Here is a 27,274-nt window from a genome sequence, read left to right as displayed (position 1 = left end):
GAGAAGTAACGCGCTGCCCTGACGCAGTGTGTCCTGATCCACAGCAATGTGTTGGGTTGATCATAATGTGAATGGGACCTCAAGGTCTTCCTTAAGATCAGTCGTCTGATGATTATATTGTGTATGGCGGGGTCTTCTATCAGATGCAATGTCAGATAGCTTGGTACAAAAAAACATCAAGGAAGTAACAACCCAAAATTACCCAACCAATCAACAACCAATGTGTTCACTGTGTTGGGCAGAGAATTAGGACAGATATAAACAGGCCACACCTGACCAATCTGGAGGTTTAAACCTAAAGAAGATATTCTAGGTCAGCCGAAGACAATGGAAGCCGGTACAGATCAATCGCATATACCTGCAGATACATTCATGAAACCAACCCATTCCCCTCCACCCCCCCTCCCTTCTCTCTAGAGCAGTGGTCTCCAAACTGCCACCCAGGAGGGTCAGATGTGACCCTTTGCTTGCTTTTATTGGGCCCTAAGGGCAAGGTTTCATCCACTACGGGGACATGGTGGATGAATTCCTCCCATTGACACCAGCGATAGGGTACAATTCCTCCCAGTGACATCAACCATTGGGCTCAATGACTCCACTGATGGGGAACAATTCCTCCCAATAACACCAACAATAGGGTACAATTCCTCCCACTAAAGATGGGGCATTGTTTTTCCCACTGACATTGGGACCTTTTCTATTTCCAATGGCCTTAGTGCAGCCCCCTAAACCCTGAAGGACAGGAAACTGACCCCTTGTTTAGAAAGTCTGTAGACCCCTGCTCTAGAGTGTCCATACACGATCCAACAGGTATGCACTGACTAGAAAATTTTTTCTAAAGGCTGGGCAGACTGCCAATCTTTGTTTTCTATGGAGGGAAGGGAATGAGCTCCTCTTAGCACCTGCTCAAAATCCATAACTCTGCTCAGATGGACTGCAACCAGTTCTGGATGATCCACAGCAAGAACAAAGTAATGTCATCACACTCCGGAACCCATCTGCCAATCTATAGCCATCCTCATTGCACTCAAGTCAGGTTTGCCTCATACATAGGTAAAGCATTGGTGGATTCGATCTCAGATTATGGCTGAGATACAGGTGTTGAATGAACACAATTGGCAGGTTGGAGACTGTTGTGGAAATTTTTATTAATGTATGAACAAGCACGCTTTCCCAGCATTATACAAGAGAGCTATGATTGTGCTTATTAGCGCATGGAATTATTTGCTTATAGGAGAAGTTTATAATTTCCACCACAAGACCAATTGTGAGCCATCACGTAGCAGCCATCAGTAGAGCTAGGCATCCAATGCAGAAGAGGTGACCGCTGGCTCGTTACGTTTCATCCTGTGGTAAGTGGAGGTTCCTTGGCTCCTAGCCTGGACCAGCTGGATCCTAAACACATCATTCAATTGTCTACAACAAGCCTGTGACAGGCGGCATCGATTAATCGCTCATTATGACTGGTTGACAGTGCACCCACTGGAATGTTTCACAGGCGGTGATCAATTTCAACGTTCAGCTGTGCAATACGGAACGCTGGTCTCATCATCCAATACGATCACCATTATATCACTGACATAGTCTGTGGAGCTTTACAGAGCATATAGAACCATCCCAGGAGTCCCTGATGGACTCCAACGTCAAGAAGATCCAGAACTAAGCTAAAGGCCTCCAAAGCCAATGGTCAGAGAACCCTAGGTCACACGCATTTGATAACTGTAACATCACCATATAAATATAAGGTATATCTGTAGACCTCCAACTGGGTGACCCAACCACGACCTGCTGAGTGCTTCCCCCTCACATGGGCTTCATGACAAGAAGCCAGTTAGATCAGCAGAGGATCACACCAACTCATAAAGCCCATCTACCATCACCCCTCATGTTTGTCTTACTAATTACTGTTAATACCACACACAGAGAGGTCAGAGACGCCAGAGATATGGGGATTGGGCAAGTGTCCAATCTTACGTCATGATATACAGTCTAGTGCCTGCTGGGCCTGAAGGCTCAGTAGCAGTGTATAGTTCATGAATAACCAATCATAAATCCATGGCTACACGGGGACTTATCACACTGAGAAAATCTCTAGACCTCACACACTGGAGAGATTCCTTTGCCAGGACCCATAATTGATTGCACAATGCTGCTGATAGAGAACTGAGAAAGTAAACCAGATTAAACCGACGCACAACAATCTGCAGCTACTTTGAAAAAGATCTGCAAGAAAATTGGGGAATTATAGATGTCATGTAGATTGATGCCGAAAAAAACACTTTGAAATATTGGCCCAAATATGCAGCCAGAGATGGGCGAGGTGTATTCGGCTTATACTCATACCTGTAAGTCTGTCAGGTGACCAATGGGGAATATATCGTGCTTTACAAGAAATGACGAATGAGAAATGGAGCACCATATGGCCAAAAGTCTATGAGGACACGGTCATCACTCCTATATGATCTTGTTGGACATCCCATTCTACAACCATGGCCATTAATATGGAGTTTCCCCTCCACTATGGCCATTAGTATGAAGTGTTCCCCCCCCCCCCCATGGTTATTAATATCGAGTTGTCACCTTTCCCTCTTTGCAATTAGCATGTGGTTTCCACCACCTCCCCAGATGGCCATTAATATGAAGTTGCCCCCCACCCCCCTCCACCATGACCATTAATATGGCATTATCCCTCTCGGTGGCCAGAACAACCTCCACTATTATAGGAAGACTTCCCACAAGATATTGAAGGGTGTCTGTGGAAATCTGGGCCCATTTGTGAGGTCAAATACTGATGTTGGATGAGAAGACTTTGGGCTCAGTAGGGATGAGGTCAGGGCTGTGTACAGGTTTCAAGAGTTCCTCCACACCAAACTGGTCATCCATGTCTTTATGGAGTTGTTCCTCTTTGTGGCTATAACATCCTCCACTCTACTGGGAAGACTTTCCACAAGATTTTAGAGGGTGTCTGTGGGATTTTGCACCATTTGTGAGGTCAGGTACTGATGTTGGATGAGAAGACCTGGTCCACATGTTGGGCCTCACATTGGGCACCAAAAAAAAAAAAAAAAAGACCTGGCTTGCAGTCAACGTTCCAATTCATCCCAAAGGTGATCAGTAGAGTTGAGGTCAGGGCTTAGTGCAGGACACTCGAGTTCCTCCACTCCAAACTGGTCACACCATGTATTTATGTAGCTGGCTTTGTACACAGGAGGGGGGGCACAGTCGTGGTGGAACAGAAAAGGGTCTTCACCAATTGTTACCACAAGGTTAGAAGAGAAAATAACTTTGTATCAATATCCTTCACTAGACACGCCTAAGTCAGTCATTTGAAGGGGGTTCACTTACTTTTGATCATATGGTGTATGAACATTGGAGGACTCTGTACAATATAAAAACTCTCTTTCTCCGAGTCCTGCAAACACACATGGAGAGTTCTAAATCCGAAATGTTTCTTTTAGTATCAGAAGGATTAGACCCTCTGCCAGGTTCTTGGTACAAACGGGGGACCCATTCACACTTTCTAGGTTTTTATCCCTGTCTGTGTCCCTACTAAAGGAATCACCATCTCTATCTGTTCTGGTGTCACCGAGACAGGAAGTGACCGAAAGCCAAAAATGTTACATTTGTCGCCAGAGAAAGAAAGGAGGGGAAATCTTCCGGTGGGGACGCTGGTTCTTGTAAATAGATTTTAATCATTTTGGAGAGATTTCTTCACTTCCAGATGTAAACTGTTGGCTTCTGATATATTCTAAGAGCGGGACATCATGAATAATATTCATATTACAGAAAGCCTGGCAATGCCCAATCTCACTGCCCATCCACCAATGACCAATCTGCTCTGATCCAGCATGGCCGACAGCGACCTAACGACTGAAGTCACCCCAGTCCAGGTGGTGCAGCGGAGGAACAGCCGCCTTCTCCTCACAGAATATTTCAGATTCCCAAACATGAAATCTGTCATAAATCTCAGAGATCAGCGGCTGTCATGTCCTGTACATGTGTAACCGCCAACAGCAAGGAGGAGGAATCTGCCGGCACACGGTCATTTCATGTACACCACTCCGAAGGAGGGAGAAGGAAATCCCCATATGAGGTCTGTGTGCCGGCTGGAGGATCGGTGCCAACCTGAAAGTCGGATTAGTCATCCCTCAGAACTCGGACACATCAGGCCTTGAGTCATCCATCCAGCAACAGAACCGCACAGAATTAACTCTTTATATCCCAACTACCAATACAATTTCAATCCTTCCCATACCAAGGGCCAATGATGACCCCCTTAGGCCCATTATGAGGGGTTCCCGGGTCTGTACACCCGCTGTGCCCATTATGAGGGGTTCCCACCATCCCTGTGCTGAGTTCCCGGGTCTGTACACCCGCTGTGCCCATTATGAGGGGTTCTCACCATCCCTGTGCTGAGTTCCCGGGTCTGTACACCCGCTGTGCCCATTATGAGGGGTTCCCACCATCCCTGTGCTGAGTTCCCGGGTCTGTACACCCGCTGTGCCCATTATGAGGGGTTCCCACCATCCCTGTGCTGAGTTCCCGGGTCTGTACACCCGCTGTGCTCATTATGAGGGGTTCTCACCATCCCTGTGCTGAGTTCCTGGGTCTGTACACCCGCTGTGCCCATTATGAGGGGTTCTCACCATCCCTGTGCTGAGTTCCCGGGTCTGTACACCCGCTGTGCCCATTATGAGGGGTTCCCACCATCCCTGTGCTGAGTTCCCGGGTCTGTACACCCGCTGTGCCCATTATGAGGGGTTCCCACCATCCCTGTGCTGAGTTCTCGGGTCTGTACACCTGCTGTGCCCATTATGAGGGGTTCCCACCATCCCTGTGCTGAGTTCCCGGGTCTGTACACCCGCTGTGCCTATTGTGAGGGGTTCCCACCATCCCTGTGCTGAGTTCTGGGTCTGTACACCCGCTGTGCCCATTATGAGGGGTTCTCACCATCCCTGTGCTGAGTTCCCGGGTCTGTACACCCGCTGTGCTCATTATGAGGGGTTCCCACCATCCCTGTGCTGAGTTCTCGGGTCTGTACACCTGCTGTGCCCATTATGAGGGGTTCCCACCATCCCTGTGCTGAGTTCCCGGGTCTGTACACCCGCTGTGCCTATTGTGAGGGGTTCCCACCATCCCTGTGCTGAGTTCTGGGTCTGTACACCCGCTGTGCCCATTATGAGGGGTTCTCACCATCCCTGTGCTGAGTTCCCGGGTCTGTACATCCGCTGTGCCCATTATGAGGGGTTAATTTTGTTTATTGAAAATCTTACAAACAACAACTTATATACAATAAAACCATAATAAATAAATAAAACATATTTACAAAATAATTGAATATGATAATACAAAACAAGAACATAATAAATGGTACAAACCAAATTGCGCACAACACAATCCCTACAGGAGAGCCAGACTAAGGAACATCACCGTCACCATGCATGGAGCCTTTTATCAAAAATATATTTCATCTTGAAAATCTAGGGGAGTGAATCAAGAATACAAAGAAAAGCCGCACACCCCGAGATCAACAGGCAGCAGCTACAGAGTCCTGATATTCCTCCACGCCCTTATCCAGGCCTCCTGCTGCCACCTGCCTTTCTCAAGACCCCGAATCTTCCCAACCTCACCCAGAATGTCCTGCACCACCACTTCCACAGGGAGGATTTTACTCCGTAAGGATACCTGACACCGTGCACTCCACGTGAAATAAAGGACTACTAGACTAACTAAAAAAAGTGTTTCCAAATCATAATCCTGACGAGTCTGGAATGCCCCATACACCCACTCTGCATAACTCATATGGGGGAGGAAGGGTATACTCAGAGCCCTCCCCACCCTCTTGTACACCTCTATATTAAAAGGGCATTGAAGTAGAAAGTGATCCATGGACTCCACCACTCCTCCACACTCCTCTCTCGGGCAGCCCCGATCCCTCATGGAAAGAAACTTCAAGTTGCCCTTCACATATAGTTTTCCATGAAAGGCAAGCCAAGCCTGATCCCTAAACTTCATTGGGATTCTCTCCAAATGAATCAATCGCAAACCCACCCCCAAAACCAGGCTTGGGCAATCCCTCAAGGCCAGTGGCTCGCAAAAAGCAAAGCTCATGATCTGCTTCTCAAGAAGTTTCCTTGGAAGAGATCTGACTTCTCCTGCTGTTACTTGCCACTGCCGAAGCATTTTCAAACACGGGGCAACATAAGCTGGGAACTGTTCATGCTTGACCCTCAGGCTCTTCACTGGCCCACCATTTTCCCAGTCTCGCAGAAAGGGCCTAAACCAGGACTGGAAAATACCAACCCACCCAGACGGTCTCTCTGCCAACATGTTACCAAGATTGTACTTCACAAACATCAGAGAGAAAAAGACTACAGGGTTGACCATCCCTAGACCACCCTCCCGCCTAGGAAGGTAAGTCACATTCCTTTTGACAAGGTTTATTCTGTTCCCCCATAACAGCTGGAAGAAACAACTATAGATCCTGGTATAGAGAGAAACTGGCAAAATGCAAACAAAACTGACATACAGAAAATCGGAATCAGGTAAGTCTTGACCAGATCAACCTTTTCCCTCAAGGAAAGCTGCCAACCTTTCCAGCTTGCCACCTTGGCATCGGCATTCTCCAGCCTGTTCACCCAATTTGCATGACCATAGTCACCTGGGCCGAATTCAATGCCTAGAACTCGAATTTTTTGTTGGGGCTCCGGGAAGTCATCCGGGAGAACAAAGCTCTCACCTTCCACACCCATCCAGAAAGCTTCACACTTGTCCTGGTTGACCTTTGAACCTGATGCCTCTGCATACTGCCCTATCACTGAGACCACTTCCTGTGCCTCCACAGTCCCAGAGATAAAAACAGAAACATCATCAGCATAGGCCACAACCTTCAAAGGAGGCTCACCAGTGATGCCCAAAGGTACCCCACACAATGGTCCACTCTCTAGCCTTCTAATGAAGGGGTCGATTGCAAACACATATAACAGAGGACTCAATGGACACCCCTGACGCACACCCGAGCCGACCGCAAAGGGCTGCCCGACCCAACCATTCACCAGAGGAAAGCTTTCAGCCCCTTTGTACAAAATCTTGAGCCAATCAATAAAACCCCCCTCCAGGCCATATTTGTCAAGAAGGAGCCACAAGTACTCATGATTAACCCGATCAAAGGCCTTAGCCTGATCCAATGTCAGCAAAAATTTACCCCAACCAGCAGCCCTACAACGCTCCAAGGCCTCCCGGGCAGCTAACACCGCTGAGAAAGTGCTTCTACCTTGGACCGAACAGTGCTGGTGGCAGGATAACAAACTGCCCCCAACTGGTGATAATCGCCAGAAGAAAATCTTTGCCAGTATCTTTCTATCGACATTAAGAAGGCTAATGGGGCGCCAATTATGAGGGGTTCCCACCATCCCTGTGCTGAGTTCCCGGGTCTGTACACCCGCTGTGCCCATTATGAGGGGTTCTCACCATCCCTGTGCTGAGTTCTCGGGTCTGTACACCCACTGTGCCCATTATGAGGGGTTCCCACCATCCCTGTGCTGAGTTCCCGGGTCTGTACACCCGCTGTGTCCATTATGAGGGGTTCCCACCATCCCTGTGCTGAGTTCCCGGGTCTGTACACCCGCTGTGCCCATTATGAGGGGTTCCCACCATCCCTGTGCTGAGTTCCGGGGTCTGTACACCCGCTGTGCCCATTATGAGGGGTTCCCACCATCCCTGTGCTGAGTTCCCGGGTCTGTACACCCGCTGTGCCCATTATGAGGGGTTCCCACCATCCCTGTGCTGAGTTCCTGGGTCTGTACACCCGCTGTGCCCATTATGAGGGGTTCTCACCATCCCTGTGCTGAGTTCCCGGGTCTGTACACCCACTGTGCCCATTATGAGGGGTTCTCACCATCCCTGTGCTGAGTTCCCGGGTCTGTACACCCGCTGTGCCCATTATGAGGAGTTCCCACCATCCCTGTAATGAGTTCCTGGGTCAGTACACCCGCCGCGCCCATTATGAGGGGTTCCCACCATCCCTCTGTTGTATTTTCTTGTGGTGGTGTATTTATTGATGGGAATTTCTGGTTATAGGAGGAATTGATTATAGACAGCCATACATGTGTATGAGGGAGAAGATTAGCAATGAAAGGATAATCATAGAATGATCGTACAATGTGTGCCCATCAATATTGTTCACATACAAGAAATGTTGCTATGGGATCTGGGTCAGGTTATTTGGTAGCTATGGGATCTGGCTCGGGTTATTTGGTTGCTATGGGATCTGGCTCAGTCCATTCGTCTTTGAGGCGCTCCACCCTTGAACTGAACAGGAAGCGATTTCACATGAAAAGAGTTTGGGAAATCTGCAGAGCTGAAGATTCTGAGGAATGGGCAGTGGGGGGGCTCAGAGGACGAGTCCAGACTGAGACTAGAGAGAGCCAGGAGTGCCGTCACTCACCTCAAACACCGCGGCCTCAGGTGTCAACACAACATAACCACCAATCAGAAGTCAATGACGGGGGATGGAGACCAATCACAGGACACTGGGGTTGAGGAGATGTCATAGGGGGAACCCCGAGGATGAAGAGATCTCATAGGGGGAACACCGAGGATGAGGAGATCTCATAGGGGGAACATCAAGGATTAGGAGATCCCATACGGGGAGCAGCAAGGATGAGGACATCCCATACGATGAACACTGAGGATGAGGGGATCTCATAGGGGAAATACCAAGGATGAGGAGATCTCATAGGGGGAACAACGTGGATGAGGAGATCTCATAGGGGGGAACGAGGATGAGGAGATCTCATAGGGGGAACAACGAGGATGAGGAGATCTCAAACGGGGAACAACGAAGATAAGGAGATCTCATACGTGGAACACCGAGGATGAGGAGATCTCATACGGGGAACACCAAGGATGAGGAGATCTCATACGGGGAACACCAAGGATGAGGAGATCTCATACGGGGAACACCAAGGATGAGGAGATCTCATATGGGGAACACCAAGGATGAGGAGATCTCATATGGGGAACACCAAGGATGAGGAGATCTCATATGGGGAACACCAAGGATGAGGACATCCCATACGGGGAAGAGCAAGGATGAGGACATCCCATACGGGAACAGCAAGGATGAGGACATCCCATATGGGGAACACTGAGGATGAGGGGATCTCATACGCAGTGAATTTTGGGGGTGGGTTGTTCCCTCCACACTCTCTGTGAGCTGTCTTCTCTTCCAGATTTCCGGCCATTGTATACAGATGACCCCCCATGGCGATCCGTCGGCCTCCTTTGTCTGGGATGGAGTTCAGCGGGACGCTCACAGAGGACAAAGCAAGGAAGCTGAGCTAATCAGAAGTCTGATATTTCAGCTGTTTGTCCGTCTGTTCTCCTGTATGACAGGCCCTTGAATTACACAGGTCCCCAACACCTTACACCCCTTCTAGGGCTACCCTGGCTGATGGGCATTTCTGAAGTCATCCCAGCATGTTCCAGCCCTGACCTCTGACCCCCAGGAGTCTTACGACTGGCACACGGCCACAAAAATAAACTTTTATAGAGACAATAAAGCCGTATGGGGCGGAGTCAGAGCATAACCAGTTGCAGGCCGAGGCTGACCACAGACCTTCGTCTCAAGCATCTATAATTACCCATCAGATGTCTATGTGATCTTCCAGAACAGGCCGCGGCGGCCATTATTCCGCCATGTGGAAGCGACCCCCCCCCCATCATCTGATGTCCTGAATGCTCCCTGAATTCTGGGCACAGTTACTGAATGATTAGCCCAATACACAGTGGTGCTCCACAGACCGCCAGATGAACAGAGATGATTGGGGGACTCACTGGGTGCCCCTGGCCGCCCATTTGCATTTTTTTATGCATGGATCGCTGGGATCTCATACATGGGTGGAGCTCATTGGGGGATTTAATAAAGGCAAAGAGTTCGCTCACCTTGTAAAGGGAATTTTCCCAGAGCTTAGTAAACAAGGTGAAGCTCTACCGACTTCCATCATCCAATCACGTGCAACCAGAAATAAAGGTATTTTTCTTTTCCTTGCACGTGATTGGATATTCTGTGAAATTTCGCCTCATTCCCGAAGCTCTGGGGACAATTTCCTCGCACGGTGAAGATATTTGTCTTTGTTCTGATTCCCATCCATTACAGAACATCAAACACACCATAAATATACCGCAACTGCCGCGCTGTGTAATGATCTGCGGGCAGAGACAACTGAGGGCCCCATATTCAGGGGCCCCTCCCTGTGTTTGCCTCCAATTACAGACACTCATCTGAAGTGTTTAAAGTCAATTCACTAAACAAACAGAAACTTCACACAACTCTGCTATGAGGGGCCCCGTGTCCTGAGGTCAGGGAGGAGGAGGGGCCCCGTGTTCTGAGGTCAGGGGGGAGGAGGGGCCCCGTGTCCTGAGGTCAGGGGGAAGGAGGGGCCCCGTGTCCTGAGGTCAGGGAGAAGGAGGGGCCCCGTGTCCTGAGGTCAGGGGGGAGGAGGGGTCCCGTGTCCTGAGGTCAGGGGGGAGGAGGGGCCCCGTGTCCTGAGGTCAGGGGGGAGGAGGGGTCCCGTGTCCTGAGGTCAGGGGGGAGGAGGGGTCCCGTGTCCTGAGGTCAGGGAGAAGGAGGGGCCCCGTGTCCTGAGGTCAGGGGGGAGGAGGGGTCCCGTGTCCTGAGGTCAGGGAGAAGGAGGGGCCCCGTGTCCTGAGGTCAGGGGGGAGGAGGGGTCCCGTGTCCTGAGGTCAGGGGGGAGGAGGGGTCCCGTGTCCTGAGGTCAGGGAGAAGGAGGGGCCCCGTGTCCTGAGGTCAGGGGGGAGGAGGGGTCCCGTGTCCTGAGGTCAGGGGGGAGGAGGGGTCCCGTGTCCTGAGGTCAGGGAGAAGGAGGGGCCCTGTGTCCTGAGGTCAGGGGGAGGAGGGGCCCCGTGTCCTGAGGTCAGGGGGGAGGAGGGGCCCCGTGTCCTGAGGTCAGGGGGGAGGAGGGGCCCCGTGTCCTGAGGTCAGGGGGGAGGAGGGGCCCCGTGTTCTGAGGTCAGGGGGGAGGAGGGGCCCCGTGTTCTGAGGTCAGGGGGGAGGAGGGGCCCCGTGTCCTGAGGTCAGGGGGGAGGAGGGGCCTCGTGTTCTGAGGTCAGGGGGGAGGAGGGGCCCCATGTCCTGAGGTCAGGGGGGAGGAGGGGCCTCGTGTTCTGAGGTCAGGGGGGAGGAGGGGCCTCGTGTCCTGAGGTCAGGGGGGAGGAGGGGCCCTGTGTCCTGAGGTCAGGGGGGAGGAGGGGCCCCCTGTCCTGAGGTCAGGGGGGGGACGGGCCCCGTGTCCTGAGGTCAGGGGGGAGGAGGGGCCCCATGTTCTGAGGTCGGGGGGGAGGAGGGGCCATGTGTTCTGAGGTCAGGGGGGAGGAGGGGCCCCGTGTTCTGAGGTCAGGGGGGAGGAGGGGCCCCGTGTTCTGAGGTCAGGGGGGAGGAGGGGCCCCGTGTTCTGAGGTTAGGGGGGAGGAGGGGCCCCGTGTCCTGAGGTCAGGGGGATTGGCTCAGTGTTGCTCCTCCCTCTCCTAGTATTGGTGTGGCAGGAGGCCAATACGAGGACAGTTCGGGTATTTATACTCTCTATATTATGTATCTCCCCTATGAGGTCATCACATTTCATCTCTGCATACAATCAGCCCTCAGAGTGCGATGACATCATAACCCCGGGAATATCGGAGGCCATACAACCACCAATCAATTCCCCAGCAGCTGCAATTTGATGATTCTAAAAGGAGAACGCACTCTGGCTCCGCCTCCCCGCGGTGCAGCTGTGCAGACAGACGGACGGGATAATGGCGCTCGCCCTGTGGGATGACGAGTAGACGGGCTCATCCATACAATCCGTATCTGTCTATATATACCGTGTCTGGATCCCTCCCGGCGCTCATCCCTGGAATCCTCAGCCAGCTATTTATACCCCGGCCGCTCATTCCGAGAATATTCTCCCGGTATGAGGAGAGAGTCGAGGGCTGCGGAGTGCAAGCTCCTGGGGCGAGGGGACTAACATACGCTACATCACCAATCCCCACCGAGGGCTGCGGAGTGCAAGCTCCTGGGGCGAGGGGACTAACAAACGCTACATCACCAATCCCCACCGAGGGCTGCGGAGTGCAAGCTCCTGGGGCGAGGGGACTAACAAACGCTACACCACCAATCCCCACCGAGGGCTGCGGAGTGCAAGCTCCTGGGGCGAGGGGACTAACAAACGCTACATCACCAATCCCCACCGAGGGCTGCGGAGTGCAAGCTCCGGGGGCGAGGGGACTAACAAACGCTACATCACCAATCCCCACCGAGGGCTGCGGAGTGCAAGCTCCTGGGGCGAGGGGACTAACAAACGCTACATCACCAATCCCCACCGAGGGCTGCGGAGTGCAAGCTCCGGGGGCGAGGAGACTAACAAACGCTACACCACCAATCCCCACCGAGGGCTGAGGAGTGCAAGCTCCTGGGGCGAGGGGACTAACAAACGCTACACCACCAATCCCCACCGAGGGCTGCGGAGTGCAAGCTCCTGGGGCGAGGGGACTAACAAACGCTACATCACCAATCCCCACCGAGGGCTGCGGAGTGCAAGCTCCTGGGGCGAGGGGACTAACAAACGCTACACCACCAATCCCCACCGAGGGCTGCGGAGTGCAAGCTCCTGGGGCGAGGGGACTAACAAACGCTACATCACCAATCCCCACCGAGGGCTGCGGAGTGCAAGCTCCTGGGGCGAGGGGACTAACAAACGCTACATCACCAATCCCCACCGAGGGCTGCGGAGTGCAAGCTCCGGGGGCGAGGAGACTAACAAACGCTACACCACCAATCCCCACCGAGGGCTGAGGAGTGCAAGCTCCTGGGGCGAGGGGACTAACAAACGCTACACCACCAATCCCCACCGAGGGCTGCGGAGTGCAAGCTCCGGGGGCGAGGAGACTAACAAACGTTACACCACCAATCCCCACCGAGGGCTGCGGAGTGCAAGCTCCTGGGGTGAGGGGACTAACATATGCTACATCACCAATCCCCACCGAGGGCTGCGGAGTGCAAGCTCCTGGGGCGAGGGGACTAACAAACGCTACATCACCAATCCCCACCGAGGGCTGCGGAGTGCAAGCTCCTGGGGCGAGGGGACTAACAAACGCTACACCACCAATCCCCACCGAGGGCTGCGGAGTGCAAGCTCCTGGGGCGAGGAGTTAGTTCCATGAATGAGCTGGAGACATATTATACAATCACATATCTGCCCTCTCATTGGTGGTGTGATCAGAGTGTGGGGGTCGGTCTGGGGGTGTGATCAGAGTGGGGGGTCCCTCTGGGGGTGTGATCAGAGTGGGGGTCACTCTGGGGGTGTGATCAGAGTGGGGGTCCCTCCGGGGGTGTGATCGGAGTGGGGGTCCCTCCGGGGGTGTGATCAGAGTGGGGGTCACTCTGGGGGTGTGATCAGAGTGGGGGTCACTCTGGGGGTGTGATCAGAGTGGGGGTCCCTCCGGGGGTGTGATCGGTGTGGGGGTCCCTCCGGGGGTGTGATCAGAGTGGGGGGTCACTCTAGGGGGTGATCAGAGTGGGGGTCCCTCTGGGGGTGTGATCAGAGTGGGGGTCACTCTGGGGGTGTGATCAGAGTGGGGGGTCACTCTGGGGGTGCACCACCAATCCCCACCGAGGGCTGCGGAGTGCAAGCTCCTGGGGCGAGGAGTTAGTTCCATGAATGAGCTGGAGACATATTATACAATCACATATCTGCCCTCTCATTGGTGGTGTGATCAGAGTGTGGGGGTCGGTCTGGGGGTGTGATCAGAGTGGGGGGTCCCTCTGGGGGTGTGATCAGAGTGGGGGTCACTCTGGGGGTGTGATCAGAGTGGGGGTCCCTCCGGGGGTGTGATCGGAGTGGGGGTCCCTCCGGGGGTGTGATCAGAGTGGGGGTCACTCTGGGGGTGTGATCAGAGTGGGGGTCACTCTGGGGGTGTGATCAGAGTGGGGGTCCCTCCGGGGGTGTGATCGGTGTGGGGGTCCCTCCGGGGGTGTGATCAGAGTGGGGGGTCACTCTAGGGGGTGATCAGAGTGGGGGTCCCTCTGGGGGTGTGATCAGAGTGGGGGGTCACTCTGGGGGTGTGATCAGAGTGGGGGTCACTCTGGGGGTGTGATCAGAGTGGGGGTCACTCTGGGGGTGTGATCAGAGTGGGGGTCACTCTGGGGGTGTGATCAGAGTGGGGGTCCCTCCGGGGGTGTGATCGGAGTGGGGGTCCCTCCGGGGGTGTGATCGGAGTGGGGGTCCCTCTGGGGGTGTGATCGGAGTGGGGGTCACTCTGGGGATGTGATCGGAGTGGGGGTCACTCTGGGGGTGTGATCGGAGTGGGGGTCACTCTGGGGGTGTGATCGGAGTGGGGGTCACTCTGGGGATGTGATCGGAGTGGGGGTGACTCTGGGGGTGTGATCTGAGTGGGGGTGACTCTGGGGGTGTGATCTGAGTGGGGGTCACTCTGGGGGTGTGATCGGAGTGGGGGTCACTCTGGGGGTGTGATCGGAGTGGGGGGTCCCTCTGGGGGAGTGATCGGAGTGGGGGTCACTCTGGGGGTGTGATCGGAGTGGGGGTCACTCTGGGGGTGTGATCGGAGTGGGGGTCACTCTGGGGGTGTGATCGGAGTGGGGGTCACTCTGGGGGTGTGATCGGAGTGGGGGTCACTCTGGGGGTGTGATCGGAGTGGGGGTCACTCTGGGGGTGTGATCGGAGTGGGGGGTCCCTCTGGGGGTGTGATCGGAGTGGGGGGTCCCTCTGGGGGTGTGATCGGAGTGGGGGTCCCTCTGGGGGTGTGATCGGAGTGGGGGGTCGCTCTGGGGGTGTGATCGGAGTGGGGGTCACTCTGGAGATGTGATCGGAGTGGGGGTCCCTCTGGGGGTGTGATATGAGTGGGGGGTCCCTCTGGGGGTGTGATCAGAGTGGGGGGTCCCTCTGGGGGTGTGATCAGAGTGGGGGGTCCCTCTGGGGGTGTGATATGAGTGGGGGGTCCCTCTGGGGGTGTGATATGAGTGGGGGGTCCCTCTGGGGGTGTGATCGGAGTGGGGGGTCCCTCTGGGGGTGTGATATGAGTGGGGGTCACTCTGGAGATGTGATCGGAGTGGGGGTCCCTCTGGGGGTGTGATATGAGTGGGGGGTCCCTCTGGGGGTGTGATCAGAGTGGGGGGTCCCTCTGGGGGTGTGATCAGAGTGGGGGGTCCCTCTGGGGGTGTGATCAGAGTGGGGGGTCCCTCTGGGGGTGTGATCGGAGTGGGGGTCCCTCTGGGGGTGTGATCGGAGTGGGGGGTCCCTCTGGGGGTGTGATCGGAGTGGGGGGTCCCTCTGGGGGTGTGATCGGAGTGGGGGTCCCTCTGGGGGTGTGATCGGAGTGGGGGGTCGCTCTGGGGGTGTGATCGGAGTGGGGGTCACTCTGGAGATGTGATCGGAGTGGGGGTCCCTCTGGGGGTGTGATATGAGTGGGGGGTCCCTCTGGGGGTGTGATCAGAGTGGGGGGTCCCTCTGGGGGTGTGATCAGAGTGGGGGGTCCCTCTGGGGGTGTGATCAGAGTGGGGGGTCCCTCTGGGGGTGTGATATGAGTGGGGGGTCCCTCTGGGGGTGTGATCGGAGTGGGGGGTCCCTCTGGGGGTGTGATCGGAGTGGGGGGTCCCTCTGGGGGTGTGATATGAGTGGGGGTCACTCTGGAGATGTGATCGGAGTGGGGGTCCCTCTGGGGGTGTGATATGAGTGGGGGGTCCCTCTGGGGGTGTGATCAGAGTGGGGGGTCCCTCTGGGGGTGTGATCAGAGTGGGGGGTCCCTCTGGGGGTGTGATCAGAGTGGGGGGTCCCTCTGGGGGTGTGATCAGAGTGGGGGGTCCCTCCGGGGGTGTGATCGGAGTGGGGGTCCCTCCGGGGGTGTGATCAGAGTGGGGGTCCCTCCGGGGGTGTGATCAGAGTGGGGGGTCACTCTGGGGGTGTGATCAGAGTTTAAGGGGTCGCTCTGGAGGTGTGATCAGAGTGGGGGGTCCCTCTGGGGGTGTGATCGGAGTGGGGGTCACTCTGGGGATGTGATCGGAGTGGGGGTCACTCTGGGGATGTGATCGGAGTGGGGGTCACTCTGGGGGTGTGATCGGAGTGGGGGGTCCCTCTGGGGGTGTGATCGGAGTGGGGGTCACTCTGGAGATGTGATCGGAGTGGGGGGTCCCTCTGGGGGTGTGATCGGAGTGGGGGGTCCCTCTGGGGGTGTGATCGGAGTGGGGGGTCGCTCTGGGGGTGTGATCGGAGTGGGGGGTCGCTCTGGGGGTGTGATCGGAGTGGGGGTCCCTCTGGGGGTGTGATATGAGTGGGGGTCCCTCTGGGGGTGTGATATGAGTGGGGGGTCCCTCTGGGGGTGTGATCAGAGTGGGGGGTCCCTCTGGGGGTGTGATCGGAGTGGGGGGTCCCTCTGGGGGTGTGATATGAGTGGGGGGTCCCTCTGGGGGTGTGATCGGAGTGGGGGGTCCCTCTGGGGGTGTGATCGGAGTGGGGGGTCCCTCTGGGGGTGTGATATGAGTGGGGGGTCCCTCTGGGGGTGTGATCAGAGTGGGGGGTCCCTCTGGGGGTGTGATCAGAGTGGGGGGTCCCTCTGGGGGTGTGATCAGAGTGGGGGGTCCCTCTGGTGGAGGAAGGTGTTATGGTATTGGAATACATTGTGTGAATATTGATGATTAGGAGAATACATTGTGTGAATATTGATGATTGGGAGAATACATTGTGTAAATATTGATGATTGGGAGAATACATTGTGTAAATATTGATGATTGGGAGGCTACATTGTGTAAATATTGATGATTGGGAGAATACATTGTGTGACTATTGATGATTGGGAGGATACATTGTGTAAATATTGATGATTGGGAGAACACATTGTGTGAATATTGATGATTGGGAGAATACATTGTGTGAATATTGATGATTGGGAGGATACATTGTGTAAATATTGATGATTGGGAGAATACATTGTGTAAATATTGATGATTGGGAGAATACATTGTGTGAATATTGATGATTGGGAGAATACATTGTGTGAATATTGATGATTGGGAGAATACATTGTGTAAATATTGATGATTGGGAGAATACATTGTGTGAATATTGATGATTGGGAGAATACATTGTGTAAATATTGATGATTGGGAGAATACATTGTGTAAATATTGATGATTGGGAGAATACATTGTGTGAATATTGATGATTGGGAGAATACATTGTGTGAATATTGATGATTGGGAGAATACATTGTGTGAATATTGATGATTGGGAGAATACATTGTGTAAATATTGATGATTGGGAGAATACATTGTGTGAATATTGATGATTGGGAGAATACATTGTGTAAATATTGATGATTGGGAGAATACATTGTGTGAATATTGATGATTGGGAGGATACATTGTGTGAATATTGATGATTGGGAGGATACATTGTGTGAATATTGATGATTGGGAGGATACATTGTGTGAATATTGATGATTGGGAGAATACATTGTGTGAATATTGATGATTGGGAGGATACATTGCTGCAATCATGGAATGTTTATATAAATATTTATCTTTCCTGATTCTGGGAAATGTTACAGATCTTCACTCACCAATAACAACCTTGTAATATAGAGAGTAATGACCAACAGCGACCAACCAGAATGCAGGGTCCCTCTGGTGGTTGCTATGGGTTACCTCACCACAGAACACGGCCCCATGGCTCAGCACAGACCCCCTGTATAGCAGCTCAGGGCCTCTGATTGGTCAGGAAGGCCATTGGGGTATTTGTGGCCCCGGCAGGGACAGGCGGACGACACAGAGGCACCACAGACCAGAATAACTGCCGGGATAAAATAACAGCCGGCCCCATCCATGTCACTATTTATAATACGGAGAAGAGGACCGGTCACCGATGTACTGTACTACACAATACATAGAAGAGGACCGGTCACCAATGTACTGTACTACACAATACCTAGAAGAGGACCGGTCACCGATGTACTGTACTACACAATACCTAGAAGAGGACCGGTCACCGATGTGCTGCTACTACACAATACATAGAAGAGGACCGGTCACCGATGTACTGCTACTACACAATACATAGAAGAGGACCGGTCACCGATGTACTGCTACTACACAATACATAGAAGAGGACCGGTCACCGATGTACTGCTACTACACAATACATAGAAGAGGACCGGTCACCGATGTGCTGCTACTACACAATACATAGAAGAGGACCGGTCACCGATGTACTGCTACTACACAATACATAGAAGAGGACTGGTCACCGATGTACTGCTACTACACAATACATAGAAGAGGACCGGTCACCGATGTACTGTACTACACAATACCTAGAAGAGGACCGGTCACCGATGTGCTGCTACTACACAATACATAGAAGAGGACCGGTCACCGATGTACTGCTACTACACAATACCTAGAAGAGGACCGGTCACCGATGTACTGCTACTACACAATGCATAGAAGAGGACCGGTCACCGATGTGCTGCTACTACACAATACATAGAAGAGGACCGGTCACCGATGTACTGCTACTACACAATACATAGAAGAGGACTGGTCACCGATGTACTGCTACTACACAATACCTAGAAGAGGACTGGTCACCGATGTACTGCTACTACACAATGCATAGAAGAGGACCGGTCACTGATGTGCTGCTACTACACAATACATAGAAGAGGACCGGTCACCGATGTACTGCTACTACACAATGCATAGAAGAGGACCGGTCACTGATGTGCTGCTACTACACAATACATAGAAGAGGACCGGTCACCGATGTACTGCTACTACACAATACATAGAAGAGGACTGGTCACCGATGTACTGCTACTACACAATACCTAGAAGAGGACCGGTCACCGATGTACTGCTACTACACAATACCTAGAAGAGGACCGGTCACCGATGTACTGCTACTACACAATACATAGAAGAGGACCAGTCACCGATGTACTGTACTACACAATGCATAGAAGAGGACCGGGTCACCGATGTACTGTACTACACAATACATAGAAGAGGACCGGGCACCGATGTACTGTACTACACAATACATAGAAGAGGACCGGGCACCGATGTACTGCTACTACACAATACATAGAAGAGGACCGGTCACCGATGTACTGTACTACACAATACATAGAAGAGGACCGGTCACCGATGTACTGTACTACACAATACCTAGAAGAGGACTGGTCACCGATGTACTGCTACTACACAATGCATAGAAGAGGACCGGTCACTGATGTGCTGCTACTACACAATACATAGAAGAGGACCGGTCACCGATGTACTGCTACTACACAATGCATAGAAGAGGACCGGTCACTGATGTGCTGCTACTACACAATACATAGAAGAGGACCGGTCACCGATGTACTGCTACTACACAATACATAGAAGAGGACTGGTCACCGATGTACTGCTACTACACAATACCTAGAAGAGGACCGGTCACCGATGTACTGCTACTACACAATACCTAGAAGAGGACCGGTCACCGATGTACTGCTACTACACAATACATAGAAGAGGACCAGTCACCGATGTACTGTACTACACAATGCATAGAAGAGGACCGGGTCACCGATGTACTGTACTACACAATACATAGAAGAGGACCGGGCACCGATGTACTGTACTACACAATACATAGAAGAGGACCGGGCACCGATGTACTGCTACTACACAATACATAGAAGAGGACCGGTCACCGATGTACTGTACTACACAATACATAGAAGAGGACCGGTCACCGATGTACTGTACTACACAATACATAGAAGAGGACCGGTCACCGATGTACTGTACTACACAATACATAGAAGAGGACCGGTCACCGATGTACTGTACTACACAATACATAGAAGAGGACCGGTCACCAATGTACTGTACTACACAATACATAGAAGAGGACCGGGCACCGATGTACTGTACTACACAATACATAGAAGAGGACCGGTCACCGATGTACTGTACTACACAATACATAGAAGAGGACCGGTCACCGATGTGCTGTACTACACAATACATAGAAGAGGACCGGTCACCGATGTGCTGTACTACACAATACATAGAAGAGGACCGGTCACCGATGTACTGTACTACACAATACATAGAAGAAGACCGGTCACCGATGTACTGTACTACACAATGCATAGAAGAGGACCGGTTACCGATGTGCTGTACTACACAATACATAGAAGAGGACCGGGCACCGATGTACTGTACTACACAATACATAGAAGAGGACCGGTCACTGACATGCTATGGCTAAACATTGTGTATTAGGACACGCCCCCCCATGGACAATACAGAGTTTATATTTCCATACAGACGCTCGGTACTGGTCAGGATTTATCTACCTCACAAGTCACTAAACTCCCATCAATATGAGTATTAGTATGGGGGGGGGGGGGGGACATAGAGAAAGACAACCCCACAGGGAGTGAAGCTGCAGGATGAGGAGGGAGGAGGTGAAGCTTCAGGACGGAGAAGGGGAAAGTGAAGCTGCAGGACGGAGAAAGGGAAAGTGAAGCTGCAGGACGGAGAAAGGGAAAGTGAAGCTGCAGGATAGAGAAGGGGAAAGTGAAGCTGCAGGATAGAGAAGGGGAAAGTGAAGCTGCAGGACGGAGAAAGGGAAAGTGAAGCTGCAGGATAGAGAAGGGGAAAGTGAAGCTGCAGGACGGAGAAGGGGAAAGTGAAGCTGCAGAACGGAGAAAGGGAAAGTGAAGCTGCAGGACGGAGAAGGGGAAAGTGAAGCTGCAGGACGGAGAAGGGGAAAGTGAAGCTGCAGGATAGAGAAGGGGAAAGTGAAGCTGCAGGATAGAGAAGGGGAAAGTGAAGCTGCAGGACGGAGAAAGGGAAAGTGAAGCTGCAGGATAGAGAAGGGGAAAGTGAAACTGCAGGATAGAGAAGGGGAAAGTGAAGCTGCAGGATAGAGAAGGGGAAAGTGAAGCTGCAGGATGGAGAAAGGGAAAGTGAAGCTGCAGGATAGAGAAGGGGAAAGTGAAGCTGCAGGATAGAGAAGGGGAAAGTGAAGCTGCAGGACGGAGAAAGGGAAAGTGAAGCTGCAGGATAGAGAAGGGGAAAGTGAAGCTGCAGGATAGAGAAGGGGAAAGTGAAGCTGCAGGACGGAGAAAGGGAAAGTGAAGCTGCAGGATAGAGAAGGGGAAAGTGAAGCTGCAGGATAGAGAAGGGGAAAGTGAAGCTGCAGGACGGAGAAAGGGAAAGTGAAGCTGCAGGACGGAGAAAGGGAAAGTGAAGCTGCAGGATAGAGAAGGGGAAAGTGAAACTGCAGGATAGAGAAGGGGAAAGTGAAGCTGCAGGATAGAGAAGGGGAAAGTGAAGCTGCAGGATGGAGAAAGGGAAAGTGAAGCTGCAGGATAGAGAAGGGGAAAGTGAAGCTGCAGGACGGAGAAAGGGAAAGTGAAGCTGCAGGATAGAGAAGGGGAAAGTGAAGCTGCAGGATGGAGAAGGGGAAAGTGAAGCTGCAGAACGGAGAAAGGGAAAGTGAAGCTGCAGGACGGAGAAGGGGAAAGTGAAGCTGCAGGACGGAGAAGGGGAAAGTGAAGCTGCAGGACGGAGAAGGGGAAAGTGAAGCTGCAGGACGGAGAAGGGGAAAGTGAAGCTGCAGGACGGAGAAGGGGAAAGTGAAGCTGCAGGACGGAGAAGGGGAAAGTGAAGCTGCAGGACGGAGAAGGGGAAAGTGAAGCTGCAGGACGGAGAAGGGGAAAGTGAAGCTGCAGGACGGAGAAGGGGAAAGTGAAGCTGCAGGACGGAGAAGGGGAAAGTGAAGCTGCAGGACGGAGAAGGGGAAAGTGAAGCTGCAGGACGGAGAAGGGGAAAGTGAAGCTGCAGGACGGAGAAGGGGAAAGTGAAGCTGCAGGACGGAGAAGGGGAAAGTGAAGCTGCAGGATAGAGAAGGAGAAAGTGAAGCTGCAGGATGGAGAAGGGGAAAGTGAAGCTGCCGGATGGAGAAGGGGAAAGTGAAGCTGCAGGATGGAGAAGGGGAAGGTGAAGCTGCAGGATAGAGAAGGAGAAAGTGAAGCTGCAGGATAGAGAAGGGGAAAGTGAAGCTGCAGGATGGAGAAGGGGAAAGTGAAGCTGCCGGATGGAGAAGGGGAAAGTGAAGCTGCAGGATGGAGAAGGGGAAAGTGAAGCTGCCGGATGGAGAAGGGGAAAGTGAAGCTGCAGGATGGAGAAGGGGAAGGTGAAGCTGCAGGATTTTTGGTTTGAGATATTTGTCTTTTCATCACACACATGTGGGGATCATTTCCACTTATGGGATAGCGCAGTATTTTTTACGATATTGGAGAAGGGGAAGGTGAAGTCTTGTGCAGTTATAGATAGTACAGGAGGGGGGAGGTGAGTGCAGCACACAGGGAGATCCCTGATGACTGCGGCTCTGTGTACAGCAATATCCGCACATCTCTACAGACAATACATTATGTAGATTTATGAGCGTTTTATAGCAGAGTGTGATCTGTATAATATTCTACAAATTGTATAACAATGTATACACGGTGTAGCGGAGTGTGATCTCTACTACTATATATAACTCTATATACAGTGTGTGCTCTGTGTGACCTCTAGAAGAGTATATAACTTGTATACAATGTATATGTTGTGTGCTCTGTATATAGCAGAGGGTGAGTAGTATATAGTATATAGCAGAGGGTAAGTAGTATAGAGCAGAGGTTGAGTAGTATATAGAAGAGGGTGAGTAGTATATAGCAGAGGGTGAATAGTATATAGCAGAGGGTAAGTAGTATATAGAAGAGGGTAAGTAGTATATAGTATATAGCAGAGGGTGAGTAGTATATAGCAGAGGGTGAGTAGTATATAGCAGAGGGTGAGTAGTATATAGCAGAGGGTAAGTAGTATATAGTATATAGCAGAGGGTAAGTAGTATATAGCAGAGGTTGAGTAGTATATAGAAGAGGGTGAGTAGTATATAGCAGAGGGTGAGTAGTATATAGCAGAGGGTGAATAGTATATAGCAGAGGGTGAATAGTATATAGCAGAGGGTGAATAGTATATAGCAGAGGGTGAGTAGTATATAGAAGAGGGTAAGTAGTATATAGTATATAGCAGAGGGTGAGTAGTATATAGCAGAGGGTGACTAGTATATAGTATATAGCAGAGGGTGAGTAGTATATAGTATATAGCAGAGGGTGAGTAGTATATAGTATATATCAGAGGGTGAGTAGTATATAGCAGAGGGTGAGTAGTATATAGTATATAGCAGAGGGTGAGTAGTATATAGTATATAGCAGAGGGTGACTAGTATATAGTATATAGCAGAGGGTGACTAGTATATAGTATATAGCAGAGGGTGAGTAGTATATAGTATATAGCAGAGGGTGACTAGTATATAGTATAGAGCAGAGGGTGACTAGTATATAGTATAGAGCAGAGGGTGACTAGTATATAGTATATAGCAGAGGGTGAGTAGTATATAGTATATAACAGAGGGTGAGTAGTATATAGCAGAGGGTGAGTAGTATATAGTATATAACAGAGGGTGAGTAGTATATAGTATATAGCAGAGGGTGAGTAGTATATAGTATATAGCAGAGGGTGAGTAGTATATAGTATATAACAGAGGGTGAGTAGTATATAGTATATAGCAGAGGGTGACTAGTATATAGCAGAGGGTGAGTAGTATATAGTATATAGCAGAGGGTGACTAGTATATAGTATATAGCAGAGGGTGACTAGTATATAGTATATAGCAGAGGGTGACTAGTATATAGTATAGAGCAGAGGGTGACTAGTATATAGTATATAGCAGAGGGTGAGTAGTATATAACAGAGGGTGAGTAGTATATAGTATATATCAGAGGGTGAGTTGTGCTCGGTGTCCTCTATGCAGAACTGACAGTCAGAAATAAGTGGCCACTTACTGGTATGATGATGAGCAGAGTCAGCAGAGTCACCGCCGTCCTCCCCGCCTTCCAGCCTCCCATCCTCGGGTTCCTGCACAGTCCAGTGTCCGAGGAATCCCCCCTGACATCCAGCTACTCCCAGAGCCAGACTCAGTGTGTGTCACTTCCTCCACCCTGCCTGCAATCCCTGCACTCCACTCTGCTGGAATGTCACAGGAGGAGGAGACTCAGCTAACTAGTCCTCCAACCAGGAGGATCCCACACTACAATCCCATCACAGGAGGAGGAGACTCAGCTAACTAGTCTCCCAACCAGGAGGATCCCACACTACAATCCCATCACAGGAGGAGGAGACTCAGCTAACTAGTCCTCAAACCAGGAGGATCCCACACTACAATCCCATCACAGGAGGAGGAGACTCAGCTAACTAGTCCTCCAACCAGGAGGATCCCACACTACAATCCCATCACAGGAGGAGGAGACTCAGCTAACTAGTCTCCCAACCAGGAGGATCCCACACTACAATCCCATCACAGGAGGAGGAGACTCAGCTAACTAGTCCTCCAACCAGGAGGATCCCACACTACAATCCCATCACAGGAGGAGGAGACTCAGCTAACTAGTCTCCCAACCAGGAGGATCCCACACTACAATCCCATCACAGGAGGAGGAGACTCAGCTAACTAGTCCTCCAACCAGGAGGATCCCACACTACAATCCTATCACAAGAGGAGGAGACTCAGCTAACTAGTCCTCCAACCAGGAGGATCTCACACTACAATCCCATCACAAGAGGAGGAGACTCAGCTAACTAGTCCTCCAACCAGGAGGATCCCACACTACAATCCCATCACAGGAGGAGGAGACTCAGCTAACTAGTCCTCCAACCAGGAGGATCCCACACTACAATCCTATCACAGGAGGAGGAGACTCAGCTAACTAGTCCTCCAACCAGGAGGATCCCACACTACAATCCCATCACAGGAGGAGGAGACTCAGCTAACTAGTCCTCCAACCAGGAGGATCCCACACTACAATCCCATCACAGGAGGAGGAGACTCAGCTAACTAGTCCTCCAACCAGGAGGATCCCACACTACAATCCCATCACAAGAGGAGGAGACTCAGCTAACTAGTCCTCCAACCAGGAGGATCCCACACTACAATCCCATCACAGGAGGAGGAGACTCAGCTAACTAGTCCTCCAACCAGGAGGATCCCACACTACAATCCTATCACAGGAGGAGGAGACTCAGCTAACTAGTCCTCCAACCAGGAGGATCCCACACTACAATCCCATCACAGGAGGAGGAGACTCAGCTAACTAGTCCTCCAACCAGGAGGATCCCACACTACAATCCCATCACAGGAGGAGGAGACTCGGCTAACTAGTCCTCCAACCAGGAGGATCCCACACTACAATCCTATCACAGGAGGAGGAGACTCGGCTAACTAGTCCTCCTACCAGGAGGATCCCACACTACAATCCTATCACAGGAGGAGGAGACTCAGCTAACTAGTCTTCCAACCAGGAGGATCCCACACTACAATCCCATCACAGGAGGAGGAGACTCAGCTAACTAGTCTTCCAACCAGGATGATCCCACACTACAATCCCATCACAGGAGGAGGAGACTCAGCTAACTAGTCCTCCAACCAGGAGGATCCCACACTACAATCCCATCACAGGAGGAGGAGACTCAGCTAACTAGTCTCCCAACCAGGAGGATCCCACACTACAATCCCATCACAGGAGGAGGAGACTCAGCTAACTAGTCCTCCAACCAGGAGGATCCCACACTACAATCCCATCACAGGAGGAGGAGACTCAGCTAACTAGTCTCCCAACCAGGAGGATCCCACACTACAATCCCATCACAGGAGGAGGAGACTCAGCTAACTAGTCCTCCAACCAGGAGGATCCCACACTACAATCCCATCACAGGAGGAGGAGACTCAGCTAACTAGTCTCCCAACCAGGAGGATCCCACACTACAATCCCATCACAGGAGGAGGAGACTCAGCTAACTAGTCCTCCAACCAGGAGGATCCCACACTACAATCCCATCACAGGAGGAGGAGACTCAGCTAACTAGTCCTCCAACCAGGAGGATCCCACACTACAATCCCATCACAGGAGGAGGAGACTCAGCTAACTAGTCCTCCAACCAGGAGGATCCCACACTACAATCCCATCACAAGAGGAGGAGACTCAGCTAACTAGTCCTCCAACCAGGAGGATCTCACACTACAATCCCATCACAAGAGGAGGAGACTCAGCTAACTAGTCCTCCAACCAGGAGGATCCCACACTACAATCCCATCACAGGAGGAGGAGACTCAGCTAACTAGTCCTCCAACCAGGAGGATCCCACACTACAATCCTATCACAGGAGGAGGAGACTCAGCTAACTAGTCCTCCAACCAGGAGGATCCCACATTACAATCCCATCACAGGAGGAGGAGACTCAGCTAACTAGTCCTCCAACCAGGAGGATCCCACACTACAATCCCATCACAGGAGGAGGAGACTCAGCTAACTAGTCCTCCAACCAGGAGGATCCCACACTACAATCCCATCACAGGAGGAGGAGACTCAGCTAACTAGTCTCCCAACCAGGACGATCCCACACTACAATCCCATCACAGGAGGAGGAGACTCAGCTAACTAGTCCTCCAACCAGGAGGATCCCACACTACAATCCCATCACAGGAGGAGGAGACTCAGCTAACTAGTCCTCCAACCAGGAGGATCCCACACTACAATCCCATCACAAGAGGAGGAGACTCAGCTAACTAGTCCTCCAACCAGGAGGATCCCACACTACAATCCCATCACAGGAGGAGGAGACTCAGCTAACTAGTCCTCCAACCAGGAGGATCCCACACTACAATCCTATCACAGGAGGAGGAGACTCAGCTAACTAGTCCTCCAACCAGGAGGATCCCACACTACAATCCCATCACAGGAGGAGGAGACTCAGCTAACTAGTCCTCCAACCAGGAGGATCCCACACTACAATCCCAACACAGGAGGAGGAGACTCGGCTAACTAGTCCTCCAACCAGGAGGATCCCACACTACAATCCTATCACAGGAGGAGGAGACTCGGCTAACTAGTCCTCCAACCAGGAGGATCCCACACTACAATCCTATCACAGGAGGAGGAGACTCAGCTAACTAGTCTTCCAACCAGGAGGATCCCACACTACAATCCCATCACAGGAGGAGGAGACTCAGCTAACTAGTCTTCCAACCAGGAGGATCCCACACTACAATCCCATCACAGGAGGAGGAGACTCAGCTAACTAGTCCTCCAACCAGGAG

The 27,274-nt window shown here is 51.9% G+C and overlaps 1 protein-coding gene across 1 annotated transcript in view; it reads right to left on the bottom strand.

Moving 5' to 3' along the window:
- The window catches only part of HSPG2 (heparan sulfate proteoglycan 2), a gene marked incomplete in the record, with an annotated part of 205,321 nt that extends 181,170 nt beyond the window's left edge, over positions 1–24,151 (bottom strand). The window contains 1 exon segment of the mRNA XM_073601461.1: positions 23,967–24,151. Within this exon segment, the coding sequence (XP_073457562.1) occupies positions 23,967–24,029 (63 nt within the window).
- Between the last annotated feature and the right edge of the window lie 3,123 nt (positions 24,152–27,274).

Source organism: Aquarana catesbeiana, linkage group LG10 (genome assembly GCF_042186555.1).
Source record: "Aquarana catesbeiana isolate 2022-GZ linkage group LG10, ASM4218655v1, whole genome shotgun sequence".
Taxonomy (NCBI): domain Eukaryota; kingdom Metazoa; phylum Chordata; class Amphibia; order Anura; family Ranidae; genus Aquarana; species Aquarana catesbeiana.
The sequence above is the reverse complement of the archived record's forward strand: the minus strand, read 5'-3'. Positions and strand labels throughout refer to the sequence as shown.